This window comes from Solea solea, chromosome 15 (assembly GCF_958295425.1).
Source record: "Solea solea chromosome 15, fSolSol10.1, whole genome shotgun sequence".
NCBI classification, from domain to species: Eukaryota; Metazoa; Chordata; class Actinopteri; order Pleuronectiformes; family Soleidae; genus Solea; species Solea solea.
Window position 1 is genome coordinate 25,147,149 of NC_081148.1, and position 15,265 is coordinate 25,162,413.

General features: G+C 39.8%; 1 protein-coding gene across 5 annotated transcripts in view; it reads left to right on the forward strand.

Moving 5' to 3' along the window:
* The window catches only part of dlg5a (discs, large homolog 5a (Drosophila)), a 45,082-nt gene extending 33,816 nt beyond the window's left edge, over nt 1-11,266 (forward strand). For all 5 annotated transcript variants that reach the window (XM_058651318.1, XM_058651321.1, XM_058651319.1 and 2 more), the window contains 12 exons: nt 629-791; nt 1,422-1,555; nt 2,219-2,383; nt 2,458-2,641; nt 4,311-4,459; nt 6,852-7,022; nt 7,526-7,716; nt 7,792-7,935; nt 8,691-8,818; nt 8,974-9,083; nt 9,196-9,305; nt 9,594-11,266. In XM_058651318.1, coding sequence (XP_058507301.1) covers nt 629-791; nt 1,422-1,555; nt 2,219-2,383; nt 2,458-2,641; nt 4,311-4,459; nt 6,852-7,022; nt 7,526-7,716; nt 7,792-7,935; nt 8,691-8,818; nt 8,974-9,083; nt 9,196-9,305; nt 9,594-9,697 — 1,753 coding nt within the window. In that variant the 3' untranslated portion in view covers nt 9,698-11,266. The remainder of the gene's footprint in view (nt 1-628; nt 792-1,421; nt 1,556-2,218; nt 2,384-2,457; nt 2,642-4,310; nt 4,460-6,851; nt 7,023-7,525; nt 7,717-7,791; nt 7,936-8,690; nt 8,819-8,973; nt 9,084-9,195; nt 9,306-9,593) is intronic.
* Nucleotides 11,267-15,265: the final 3,999 nt, after the last annotated feature.

Genomic DNA, 15,265 nt, shown 5'->3' on the forward strand with positions numbered 1-15,265 from the left:
TACCCAACCCTGACCCACATGGAGTCGTCCAGTATGCCTTGCCCAAAGTCAACTTCCTATAAACTGAAGTTCAGGCAAATAAGGTATTTCAGTTGCCTGTGCTTTTAGAGTGTTGTAAACTGTGTCTTGGTTAAGTGGCCTATCAGCAAATCCACACTCCAGATCCAAGAGTCCAGATCTTCTGTTGATGATGGTGATTAGGTCTAATGATGGAACAACAGCCTGGTTAGCAAATGACTTATAAAACCAAAGAAATTGGTCTGCCCAACTCCAAAATATGTCACCTCAACATTTATCACCTTAAAAACTGTCCCCTATAAGTTAAAAGCCTGATTTATGCTCCATCACCTCCAAGTGGTCTTCACTGTCTCTGTGTAGATGTTTCATTTTCAACTGTTGGACCAACATATCTCCTCTCTGTCACTCTTTGTCTTTATTTAGCAAATTCATCCTCAATTTAACCAAAACCATCCACTTTAGGGCAGTTATTTTGAAGAAGATGTTTAGGGACAGTTCCGTCAAGGGACAATCCTCAAGTTCAGAGAGATGGGATGGAGCATGGGTCAGCCTTTATCCTCCATCTTCGCTGTGACACTGTCCATTCACACATTTCTGTCTTTCCCACCAGGCCGTACCTGGAGGAACCTCGCAACGTCGTCGTCCAAAAAGGTGCAGAGCCTCTTGGAATCTCCATCGTCAGCGGGGAGAACGGAGGAATCTTTGTTTCAAAGGTTACGGGAGGAAGCATTGCCCATCAGGCGGGGCTGGAGTACGGAGACCAGCTGCTGGAGGTATGAAGATCCTCTGGAGAACTTTAAATAGTCCATAAGTCCATGTGAATGTGATATTTGAAGATCTTCCTAAAGGCAATCCCTTCAAGGTCTAAGGTAGTTCTGTAGCCAAGAGAGACCAAGACTTTAAAGTAACAAGACTGTCAAGACCAAGATCAACACAAGTCCACTATATACAGTACAAATACAGGAACATATGCCCTGCCTTGGTCTTGGTAAGAACCTGGTCTTTTTCAGTTTAGTCTTGACTGCAGCACGAGTCAAAGATCCAGGTCACTGTGACCTCAGAGATCTCATATTTCTCAGGAAAAGCAAGAGACAAACCTTTTTACAGATTTGGCACAAACATTGACACAGGCATGAGGATGAAGTGATTAGATTCTGGTGGTCACGGTCAAGGTCACTGTGACCTCACAAGCCTCGTTTGGTTTGTCCTTCAATAACAATGAGAGAATCTAAATAACATTTAGGAGGCTTCACTGGCAGAAATTACAGTTTACTACCCACAGGTCACAAATTCTTACATGCTGGACCTCATGGACGTTTAAGTCAACAAGAAAAACAACCAATTCTGTGTAAAAAGTAGCCCAAGCTAAAATAACTACTTTGCTTACATCCCCCCCGTATCAGTTTAATGGTATCAACCTGCGGAACGCCACGGAGCAGCAAGCTCGTCTCATCATCGGCCAACAGTGTGACACCATCACCATCATGGCTCAGTACAACCCACACATGTACCAGCTGGGAAACCACTCACGCTCCAGGTAACAGTGTTCTTTATGTGTGTGTGTGTGTGTGTATACATACATTTTAAAAATGGACAGATTTTAGCCACAAAAGACAGATTTAATATACGTTTTCTTAGACTTGTGTCACTTTGTAAACTCACTCACTCTCCCACACCAAACTCCATAGAGAAAATCCACATTTTAAGCTCACGGCGACACAGGAAGCTGCTGGTCTGCTGCTGCCTCGTGTGGTCAGTTTGTGTCACTAATCAGAACAAAGACTTTTAAACACAGAAGTCACAAAAGAACACATTTGAACTGACTGGTGGAGGCAGCAGTGGATCAACAGCTCATGTGTGCTGCGATGTAAAATCACAGATCTTCTCGATGGAGTTTGGTGTGGGAGAGTGAGAAGTTTGCAAAGCGGCAAAAACGTGATTTCACAGTTGAAATAAAGCAGTTAACACACATTTTTAAGATAGAGTAAAAACTGGCGTTGGGAAATTCATGTTTAAAATGGTAAAATAAATACTAATTAATTCTTAAAAATGTGTATAATGAGTTTTCAAGACCAACCAGATCACCAACTCTTCCACATCCGCAGATTATACAGTAATTCATATACTTCAAGTTCATTAGGGTTTTAAGTAATAATATACAAGTGATTTAGGTAAAATAAACGTTTTTAAATCGTTGCAGTTCTCGTCTGGAGCCAGTCACTGCTCAGCCGAGTCCTCAAGGAAACGGCGCCGCATCCCCCGACAATCACTCCAACATCGATACGCTCAGCGAACAGGATGAAGGCACGCTTACTCCCTCCTCCAAGCAGACCACACCCACGACCAGCCCGCAGAACTTCAGCAGGTAATACTCACGTCGTAATACAGTAGCACAAATATTTCCTCTGTCACTCCAACTGAGACCTTGTGGTTTCCCAGGATGCCGTCTGAGAGCAGCAGGAAGGCGGTGGAGCCGAGGCTTGTGACGGTACGAAGGCCTGGAGTGGAAGTGGGAGTGTCGCTCTGTGGAGGAAACCTACGTGGTGTCTACATTGAGAGCCTGGATGAAGACAGTCCTGCCCGAGGCTCTGATGGACTCCTTCCTGGAGACCTGATCTTAGAGGTATGGACGTCTCTGATCTGATCTTAAACCTCTTAATCCACCCTCATCTGTATGTATTCTGCACCTTTTCCAACTGCAAACTAAAGTTTATGTCTCTTTGTAAAACGTTCATCCCGCCACACCGAACTCCAGAGAGAAAATCATGTTTTTTAGCTGGTGGGGACACAGGAGCCGCTGGTCTACTGCGGCTCGTTTGCTCAGATTTACTCAGGTGACAGAATATTAACAAAGGATTTTCAACATAAAAGTCACAGAAGAACACATATTAACTTACTGATGGAGGCGGCAGTGGATCAGCGGCTCCTGTGTGCTGTGAGCTAAAATCACACATTTTCTCTATGGACTTTGGCGTGGGAGGGGGAACTTTTCACAAAGGGACACAAAGCTAATTTTCCACTTGAAAAATGTTGTCTAATGGTGAGATAAAGCAGTGGATATGTTCCCCAATGGTCACCCTTTATCTTTAGTTGCTAAGTTGAAAAACCAAATCAACTATATTTAAATGTTTCCCCACAGGGAAATTTTGTTTCTGCTGCAGAACAACAAACAGCCTACAAAAGGACATCTAATCCCCGGAGTATAAATAACACTAAATAAAAAAATAATAATATTGCATCTGCTCTAAAACACATTCAGCTAAGTATAGAAACTCCAGGCAAGACCTGACATTACAAACTAAAACTAGGAACACTGTAAAAACAAGGCAATAAAAACCAGCAAACACACTGGAAAATGTGGAGAGAGTGACACAAGTGACGGTTCTTATCGAGATATATATGTCTGTGTAAAGTGTGAAATACTGAGAAAACAGACTTCTCGACACATCAGTGTCAAGAAGGTTTTTCAAATTTCCAAGGTGCTAGAAATTTGACTGCACAGAACTTGGATCATAAAACTGAATGTCTTTCAGCTTGGTTAAAACTTGTAGGCTTGGTTTTTGTTTAAAACAGAAAAAGTGTCCCAATCCTCACTCTATAGTCCTGACTGGTAAAACAGTCATGACCAGAAACTGGATCTGGTCACAGGGGATTTTATTGGGGTAGCCAGAGATCATAAATTGTAGTTTGATTGATGTGTTTCAATGGGACATTTTTGGCACTTAACGGTCTGAGTGTAACACTTGTTTGTACGCGGTGTATTAAAGCCTGACTGTAGAAGCTGAACTGGAAATAACAAGATCAAATAATGAAAATTTACGCCATTTGCATGAACACAGCCAAAAATGACCAAATCCAAATCTCCTGCGACCCATCTGTGGGCCCCAACCTAGTCTTTGGGCACCACTGCTCTAGAGAGAATGTTTAGAAAACAATTTTCCACCTCATTGCCCAGAGTTAATGTCTGAAAAGGCAAATTATCTCACAGAGGAGCGTGAACACACATGGGATTGTCTTAATCTTTTTATTTAGTAAGCACTTCCTGTTTGTAAAGATGCAGCAGTGGCAACAATCTAGTGAGGGCACAGGTAACTTTTCCTCAGATGATAATGCTTTTGTGTTCTCAGGTAAGCACATCTGTATGCAGTGTTTTAATTACAAAATAAGTTAAGTTTCTTATTGTAAATGTGCTGTTTTACCAGGAACATAAACATAAGAGCATGAGTTCTTTAAACATCATCATGATGACATGTTAAAGTTCACGCTGTCTTTTTTCCCCTATTGTGTTTCAGTATAACTCAGTGAATATGAAGAATAAAACAGCTGAAGAGGTTTACGTGGAGATGCTGAAACCCGCAGACGTGGTGACACTGAAGGTGCAGCATCGACCCGACGACTTCAGTGTCCTCAGAGACTTACCAGGAGACGGCTTTTATATTAGGTACGTGTTTCACTCTACATACTAGTAAAGCAGGTTAACGAGGGAATCACAGACGACATGATTTGTCAAATCTACGAGAGTCTATGAGAGCAACTAGGGGTGGGAATCTTTAGGCACCCCACGTTTCAATTAAGATTCGATTATGAAACCATCATCAATGGATCTTGATTGCCTGGTAAAACAGTCATGAGCAGAAACTGGGTCACAAGGGATTTTATTTTGGGAGCCAGAGATCAGAAATTGCAGTTTAAATGAATGGGTTTCAATGGGACATTTTTTGTGCTTAACGGTCCGAGTGTAACACTGAATGAAATGTGTAAAAGTTGAAAGGGTACTCTGCATCGTAAAGAAGTCACAATTCACATATTTAAGACCAAATGTAAACTGAATCGTGAGGAGTATCCCGGGGCCTTAAGAGCGACAGTGAAGGGTAAACAAACAAGGATGAATAACCGTTGGCTGTTGCCGTTGTTTGTGCAGATATCTGCTCTGAAAATGAAAAAAGAAAAGGCGGGGATGTGTGAAGTCGACGCAGACATTGTTGTTTCTATATTCCCAATATTTCCTTTTTGTGTTTTTTTCATGTATTCAGAGAGTGAGAGTTGTCAGTGTTTTGTAATATTTCTGGTAGAATATCAGTTTCAATTCAAACAGATCTTTTCTCTTGCTGGGAACCACTCGTGTCACACTGCCATATATAGAAACACCACTCCAGTGGCCTTTTCCTCATCAAACCAATTATGTCCCTGATCCACTGTGTGACTTCAACAATGCTAATTGCGCCACAGATTTAGTTTTGTCTAATCCCCTGTGCTCAGTATCACCCAGAAACAGAACACTGCGTTCAGTTTCACAGCTCCGTGTTTTCCAGCTCGTACGTCGCGTATGAACAAGGGGAAAAAGCGACAAGCACTAAAATAGTCGTGGTGGGTTTTATTGTTGCGGGTGCGTCTGGTCGTGTTGCCGCCGCAGCTGTTGCAGTCACTTTGTCATATAGGCAGAGTGGGTTTGTGATGTCATGTGCAGTAAATACACTCAGGCCTGCTCCACGGTGACTTATGAGGCTCCGACAGGAGGAGGAGGCGAAACCAGGCCGACAGATAAACTCTCTCCTCTCTGCTCGTCCTCTTGTTTTATCTCACATTTATCTTGTTCTGGTTCTCACCCCGCTGCTCGCCTGATACCTCACCTTCACTCTCACTTTATCAACGTCTGCTTTAATTCCCTCGTTCTGTCCAAAAACAAAAGAGCTGGAAGAATTATACATTAACCCTGAGAACACGGAGCATTGAGGCTGCTTTTTTCACATTACTATGTACTGAGGTTATAAGAATATAGATTGTCTTTTATCCCTTTTTTCAGCACATTCTATAGGTGATCTGATGAAATATATATATTTAAACACAGAAAGTACCTCAAAATGTTTAAAATCGGGTTGAGTTTGTGAAATTTGCAATTACGTCACAGTTCAAAGTTCACTTAGTTCATTTTTATGAACCAAAAATAAAGTAAAAACGGTTTCTTATGTGACTTGCTTAATTATCGCTACTCCAGGTTTTTTTTTATATACGTTTAATCATAACGTTGACTCAACACATAAAAACCAAAAACTGCACTTTGTAAAGCCTGAAGATGGTCAAAGAAAACTGACCCAGTTTCTGGTCAGGACTGTTTTACCCACAGGGATTTTATTTGAGCCAAAGATCAAAATCTGCTGTTTGAATGATGGGTTTCAATAGGACATTTTTGGCACTTAATGGTCTGAGTGTAACACTTATTCGTACACGCGACTGTAGGAGCTGAACTGGAGAAAAGATTAATATCTATAAACAATAAAGTTGTGTATTATTCCCCTGGAAATTGACCAAGGGTTAAACCAGTTCTAGAAAAATGACTTCATGCTGGCATGGCACTAGAGTCAGGTGGATCAAATGGAGGCTTGTGGGCCACATGTGGTGCAGAACCAACCTCAAAATGGTCCAGAAAAACGCATTTCACTGTCCCTCTTCAAAAATTCCTACAGTATAATAGTAGAATATAACCCTAACCGAGTATTCAGTAGTATTTGAATTGTAGTCAAACATTGTATACCTTGAAAAACAAGTCCTGGAAACCTGGAATCACCACACTGATATTGTTTACTTAAATTTAAACAAATGTTGAATTTTTGTGACTTCCATATTTTAAGGAATCAACTTGTTAAATCAGGAAAAGAACAGAATTTTTTTAAAAAAAATCAGAAAAATAGAGCATAAATGTTCTTTTAAAGAAAAGATTTGCAGAAATTGTTCTTTTTACTTTTTGTGTTTTTAGTTTCAGTTTTTTTGCTGTAATGTTGCTAATATCTCAGTTATTGATTATTTTTGCCTTTTCTAATTTTTTTCTCACACAGAGCACTTTACGACCGCGTCGCCGACGCCGAGGGCGACCTCACGTTTAAGAAAGACGACATCCTGTACGTGGACGAGTCTTTACCTAAGGGCACCTTCGGGACGTGGATGGCCTGGCAGCTGGACGAGAACGCTCAGAAGATCCAGAGAGGACAGATCCCCAGCAAGTACATGTGGGTGGACACACACACACACACTGTAACAGCTGTGACAACAACCTGAGTCATGTGTCAGATGTAGGATTTATTTATTTATTTATTTATTTATTTCTATTTTCACTCCTCTTCCATTTGTTCTGTTTCAGAGTTTCTTTGTTTCTGTGTCACAAACATAATTTCTACACATTCATAAATATTCTGATTCTTTCTAGTTCTGAAGAAATCTGGCGACGTTATAGACATGAAGTTAACAGAATATCTACAGTATAAACAGGATTGAACGTGAGATACTGCACTTATATATTCTATATACAGTGAAAGACGACGCCTTGGAGCTGGGGGAAAAAATCCTCAAAAAATCATTGGTCCACATTAAACTGAAAAAATCTAAATAGTTGACTATTAGTTGAGTCAACTTTGTTCAAGCTTTTCAAAAGAGAATTTTAGCTCCTTCTTTCATATCTTTATCCTTCTTGTGTGGATTCTCTTGTGTAAAATGTGTGTTTTTTCTTTCTCAGGATGGACCAGGAGTTTTACCGCAGACACAGCGTGACAGAAATGAAGGAAGACTCGGCGAAGACTCTGTCGGCCGCCGCCCGCAGGTCGTTCTTCAGGAGGAAACAGAAACACAAACGCAGCAGCTCCAAGGACAGCAAAGAGACGGTGGCTCTGGACGCCATCAGCACCGACTCCATCCCCTTCTTTGACGGTAAAACAAACACACAGACGATCACTAAACATAGATGAACGCTTCTTTGATTAACTCTGCGTGTCCTCGTGTCAGACTGTGTGAGTCTGGCGTACCAGCGCGTCCAGAAGGTGGAGTGCTCGTCCCCTCGGCCGGTGCTCGTCCTCGGGCCGCTCACCGACGCCGTGAAGGAGATGCTGATCAAAGAATCTCCCGGGAAGTTCTGCAGATGTTTACTCGGTGAGCTCAAGTCAATAATAACCTCTGATAATAATGATTTACAAAAGGAACTGAATTTAGGTGAATTAAAAGAACATTTGATCTTGTAATTGTTCGATAACTAAATGTTAAGTTTTGCTTTTTTCCTTGTGTGCGATAGTTGTTTGTTTTTATCGTAATTGTCATTTTAACATCATTATTCTGCTTTCTTGGCCAGAAATTTATTTTTAGTGTTCTTGTTGTTTTTTGCGACGTCATCGTCAAAGTCTTGAAGATTCTGTGTAGTTCTACGATGCTTTAAAAAAAGTGATATAAGAAACAAAAATTAAAATTTGTAAATAATCTGCCTTCATGAAAAATGTGTCTCTGTTTACGACATCGGGACAGTGTACGATTATTACGCCATTTCACTCGGGTATTATGCCGATTTTCTTTAAAATTATTATTATCAGGATTATTGTTAATATTTCCCATGAATGACTTTTATAGAAAAATTCTGTTTTCTTCGCTACCCTTTGCTGCCACTAGGGGGAGCCTGCATCTCCCCAGTCATCTTTAATGCAAAAAATTTGTCACCAAAATATAAGATGAGGTTTTCAGTTTGTTTTTGACGCGAAATCTTGACAATTATCGCAGTTATCTTGGTTGAGATAAAAATGAGACGTGTTAGAATGTTCTCATCCACACGTCTAACTTGTCTGCCTGTCTGCCTGTCTGTCTGTCTGTCTGTCTGTCTGTCTGTCTGTCTGTCTGTCTGTCTGTCTGTCTGTCTGCAGAGGTGATGAAGGCGTCCCAACAAGCCATCGAGCGCGGCGTCAAAGATTGTCTCTTCATCGACTACAAACGCAGGAGCGGCCATTTTGACGTCACCACCGTTGCTTCGATAAAGGAAATCGCAGAAAAGGTTTGTTTTTATTTTCTTCTCTCGTTGTTTGGAATCTCAACTAAATAAAAATGAAAACAAGATTTTATTCATAAATTTTTTTGTTGCAGCCTTTATGAAGAATAATAATAATAATAATGTTTTGAACTAACAGCTGTTTTTATTTGTGGACGCAGGGCTGCCACTGTTTACTGGACATCGCACCACACGCCATCGATCGGCTGCACAGTGTTCACATTTATCCAATCGTTGTTTTCATTCGCTACAAAAACGCCAAGCAGATAAAGTGAGTTTGAAATTTGAACCTTTAGCTGAAGCATAAACCGAGTCTTTCCTGAATAAAGAAAAACCGCGTCTGCTTTTCATCATGTTGAAGTTACGATGTCTTCTTGTCACAGGGAGCAGAAAGATCCGGTTTATCTGCGGGACAAAGTATCTCAGAAACATTCCAAGGAGCAGTTTGAAAGTGCACAGAAGATCGAGCAGGAGTACAGTAAATTCTTCACAGGTTTGTATGAAACCAGAATCTTGTCCGATATCAGTCTCAGGTTTCCACTGATATAACAGCCACGATAAAGTACCGATACTACTGTATCGGCCTTGAGTAGCTACCAGTACTGATATAAATATACCTATATTTATGGAATTAGGAGCTACTGAAGGCTGCGTTTTGATTGTTTTTGTGAATAATCGTCAGAAAAACATTGTAACAAATATCGTTATCACAGCGTAAGAAATAAATCAGATTAAATCTAATAATCAGATTAAGTTTGTGACTGTGTTTCCTTGTTTGCAGGTATTGTCCAGGGCGGCTCCCTCCCGTACATTTGCACTCAGATCATGACGATCGTCGATCAAGAACAGAGTAAAGTCCTGTGGACTCCACTTGGCTGCCCCTAGAGGAGACTGGCTGCCACTGCAGGCTGTGTCTCTTCACCTCCTCCACCCCACCACCCCCCACCCCCGAACACTAATTCACTCGTTCACACTCTACCAGTAGGTACACGACAGCCAGCTAGTTATGTAAATTATTCTTGCTATGTTTTGTATTTTTTGTCTTTGTTATGATTAATAATCAACTCCGCCTTTTTCTTTCTGACGTACGAGCAGGTTTAGTAGCACTGGATCATCTTGACGTTAAAAGTTCGAGTCTTCCCGAAAGATTTTCTGGTGGTGTTTTTTTTTTATTATGTGTCGCTGCGATGTTAGCATCTGTTTACAGTCAAAAAAAAAAGTATTGATGTTGGATATTTGTTTTGAATGCGTGTCCCTTCCCTCGCGTCCCCGACCCTCAACACTAATGAAGTCCGGCGCCCCCTACTGACCAACCTGTGTAGCAAACAGGGCTGTCTCTCTTTTATCCGACATTCGTATTTTCCTTCAAACTTCAAATACGTTTTTAAAATGACGGTTTACAGCCCAGGAGTGCAGCAGACTGTCTGGAGTAAGTACTGTGTGGTCCAGCAGAGGGCGCTGTGATGAGCACAGCTTGGCCTATCGGTAAAATGGAGGACACAAGTTAAAGTTAAATCGTCCTCCTGAGAGAAAATCTGCTGATTCATGAATGGAAATCTGATGACTTGCGGTGGAAATCTGCTGACTCACCGGTTAGCTTAGCTGTTAGCTTCACCCCTAAGGCAAGTGTTCACCCCAAATACTGCATATAAAAATGGACATAGCCTCTTTGTTTGAAAAGTGAGGCCAGAATTAGGACAGAAGTAGCAACTCGCCACCAGTGGGCGTTTAAGATATTAGTGAACAATTTTCGGGTAATTTTTAAATTATGTTCCAATTTTTTAAGGAAATCGGACGATAAAACATGACGACTACTTTTTGAACACAGTGTATGGTTCAGTGTCATGTGACGTTGAATATAATCAGCGATAGTAAATAATAATGTTGCACGTGTAATGTGAGTCTGAAAAAGTGGCAGCCCTGTTAGCAAAATGACTTTTGTGGTTTCCCATAATTATGCACCCGTTTGACGATGACTGACAACTATTTGTGTTTGTCTCGTGTGTGTGTGTGTGTGTGAGTGTGTGTAAACGTGTGTGTGACAGTTTTTGCCGTTGAGTTGAACCACGGTTGTCTGTCCGTGCGAGTACGACACTATAGAAATGAAATGCTAGGATCAGACATCGCGTTCTCTAGAGTACGTAGCTCCCGCTTTTCTTGTTTTTAAACCTCACTGCCAGCAGTAAACGGCCAGGAAAACTTAAAAAAAAAACAAAAAAACACTACAAACACATGGATGTTTGCTCTATGCATTGTTGTTTCTATAGTAACCAGGTGAGGCAACTGTTCACGGGGCCGTTTCGGAAGTGCCTTTGGTGAAGAGGCGCCTGATCTGAAACCAGCCCCGGGTCACTTTAGCCAAAAGATTAAAGGTCCAGTATGCAACGCTCTGCCTCCCAACATGTCGGGGAAACTACGTAATATCAGCTTACATGTGTGTATATGTATATATATGTATGTGTGCGTGTGTGTATATGTATATGTGTGTGTGTATATGTATGTATATGTATATGTGTATATATACATATATATGTGTGTGTATGTATGTATATGTGTATATGTGTATATATGTATGTATATGTGTATATATGTATGTATATGTGTATATGTGTGTGTGTGTGTATATATATATATATATATATATATATATATATATATACACACATATATGTATACATATACACATATACATACATATACACACATATATATTCATACACATATATGTATATATACACACACATATATGTATATGTGTATATACATATATGTATATACACATATACATATATACATATATTTATTTCCATTTTTTACACTACTCCTCTTGCATACTGGACCTTTTTCTCTAAAACAGAGTTGATTTCGTGGGCTGATTCCAGATCAGCGCGATGCACGACAATGGTTTTTGGCCGAAGTTGCGGCTAAGCTAACAGGTTTTTAAACCTCCTCAGAACGCACTCCAGGGCGAGACAGACCACTGTGTAACATAATGTGTATATATATATTTTACAACACTATACATACATATATATATATATATACATATATTCAAATAGAGTATAATACTAACAATATGCAGATCCAGCTGAGAAACACACAACATATACATACAGTGTGTGTGTGTATATATATACTGTATGTATATGTTTATATATATATATATATATACACTGTATGTATATGTTTATATATAAATATATATATATACCATATGTATGTTTATATATATATATAAATATATATATATACCATATGTATATGTTTATATTATATATATATATATATATATATATAAGCATATACATACAGTGTGTATATATATATATACTGTATGTATATGTTTATATTTATTTATATATATATATGAACATATACATACAGTATAGTCCAGCAGCAGAGGACAGAGTATATATCACATGTATTTTCACTAGGTCACTCGGTGCCTAGGGACGTTTGACAGTCGAGTCGTGTCTTAGCATGTTTCCTTTTGTATTTATTTTATTTTTCTGTTGGTTGTCAGTCACTTATACTCACACCATGAAGCAAAAATGTGCAGGGTAATATCTAGTGATTATTATTTAATTGTGTTTTTTATTCAGAACAATTTTGACAAAAAAAAAATCCTGTTTGTTCTTGTGCCAAAATCCACTTAAATCTTTTTTTTAATTCTTATTTTTAAATCTCTGTTTTTGCACTTGTTTATCTGTGAACGTTAAAAACATGGAACTGCCCCCAGGTTTCCTGTAAAAAGTGACTCGGTACGATCATTTCAATTCCTTTACATTTCATGAACACGGCCGCCTTGTTCTTTATTATTAGAGGGGAAAACAAATTTAAAAAATAAATAAAAAGATCACTTGTTTGGATGATTAAAAATAAAGAAAGGGATCTATTCTTGCACACAAAGGAAAACGAGTCCACTGAGTTGAAATATCGGGGCTAAAAAAATGAGTAAAACAAAGTGTAATGTTTAGTATTTTTCGAGTAGCAGCGAAAGTTTGGGACACAAACGTGAACTGGTTTTAGAGGACGAGTCTCGACGCCGTGCAGGTACTGATGGAACTGTTTTCTCTTGTTAGGAAAAAGGAAAAAAATATGTGACTAGTTTGTTGAGACGTTAACATGAGAATAAAACTCATTTTTCTGTATCACAACACGGCCTCAGTGTGAGTTTCTCCTGAAATCATCTTTTTTTACTGTACGTAATATTGACAGAAAATGAAGTTTGAGAGAGTGAGATGATGTGTTTACATCTTGTCTCTAAATATTCAAAGAAAGAATATATTTCTAGGATCCTGTAAAGGTAAAATTGATCAAAAGATTAAATTAAAGAAGTATAGGGAGGATTTTTCTCTGCTGTTGTCATTGGTGATAAATTATCATGGATTATTTTCCAGAAAATCATCTGAAAATCTATTAAAGGATTTACTTTATTTCTCCCTGGTATTGTTATCTGTATTACATTATTTACTCTAACAACAAAAATAAACCATTCATATAATTGTTTTTCTTGTTTAAATCTAATTCTAACTGTATTTTCTGTCATCTATACTGCGGTCTTTCTTTAATAAAGTATGTGGATACATCATCGGGGTTGAACTGGTTTAGGGATTCTCAAACACTGGGTTGGGACCCACAGATGGGTCACGGGAATTTTTTTTAAGAACAAATTTGTAGAATTTTTCTAAAACATTTTCATCAAGATATATATTTAAATGTTTAAACCCAAAATGTGTCGTATTCACTACCTTAACGCTACGTTAACGCTACATTTTCTTAAAACTACGAGTTTGCAATGTCCTGAAACTACGTGTCCCAAATTCCACATGAACCAAAAAGTCGCCAAACCAACAAGAAACCTACAAAGTTTATTCATAACAATCGACAGACTGTCATCTGGGAGGAGCTAATATCCGAAGAAACTAACGTTATCACCTAACGTTGGCTAACATGGTGTGCAGCTATGCTAACAACTAAACTTGTATGACATTATCTTACGTTAGCGAGGTGTCGCGAGAATTCTTTTTCTTTAAAGAAATTATGTTTTTTACCCAGTTAAAATTATGAGTTATTTACAGACATCTGTGTGTAATCTGGGCAGATTATATTAAGATTAATTGTCTTTCAGCACCTTTTCATTCATGTTTTGTGATTTTTGAAATAAGTAAGTTAAAAAACAAGATATAAAAGTCAACTTTAAGTGGGCGGAGCTACAAGTCACAACAGCGCCCCCTGTCGGCACAAACGCTCACCACTGCTTCAAACTGCGTGAAACTCAACTTCGGACTTTGAAAATGTTTGAAAACAAACCATGTTTTTTATCGTGAACGTTTTTGTCCACTGATGACTCGGCACTTTCTCCGGTCCCAGCGTCACTGCTGGTTTTGCTGCGTCGTGTCCCGAATTCCTTCTCGTCCTCCAAGTGTCCTCTGGCCTATTTTAGCCGAGCTTCAGGCTCGGTCTGCTGCTCCCCTGCTGTGGTGTCTGTTTCAGAACAGCAGCTGAACTTGACGAGTTCTCACGGCGACGGTGAAGGAGCTTTTTTGTCGTCGGCTGAGACACTGAGACCAGGACGAGGACGAGGACGAGGACGAGGACGAGGACTGTCCTTGCTCACGTCACACTGTCAAAATGAAGCTGTTTTCTCTGAAAGTCCTTGTCCTCAGTCTCAGTCCTCGCACCAAGATGAAAGAAAGTTACGGCTCACTTCCTGTTTCGTGGCAAATAAAATAATCTGTACTCTTATTTTATTACACACCACCTGCAGTACCGCCTTAACCCACCAGAGGGAGCACACTTTGGAAATCACTGTTTTTAGAGTTAGTTTATTGTGTAGAGTTCATGTTCATGAGTTTTCTCGGTCACTGCAGAAACTCTGCTCTCACTCTTAGTTCACATGTCGGGTCAGAAACAGGTGTGACTGAGTGAACAAGTGAATGAGTGAGTGAGTGATTGGTGGCGACGCTGTGACTTGACCTGCTGTAGTTTATGACGGCACGCTACACGAGGACGACGCCCCCTCAGGCGACAAGACGCACCAGCACAAACACAGAGGAGGACACGGGAGACGGAGACGGAGCAGCTGGTTTGACGAGCCGTGAATAACCGGTGACCTCTGACCCGGAGAGTGTGTGTGTGTGTGTGTGTGTGAGTGAGCACCTGCCTGCTCTCACACACACACACCTGTGTCTCACACACACACACACACGCTGCTCACAGCAATAAATAATCCATCATCTGTCTAAAGATAGACGACACATGGCTGCAAAAACAAATCAATATTAATGTCAATGTTGTGACATGAGACTTTGATTTCAGGGGTCGTCACATTCTGTGACGTCTCTGGTTTTAAAGGCCGATAAACGACTGGAACCGAGGCTTTAGTCAAATGTGATATTAAATTAAATATTGGCTTAAAATAAGACTGTAGCACAAAATCCCTTTAGTAAA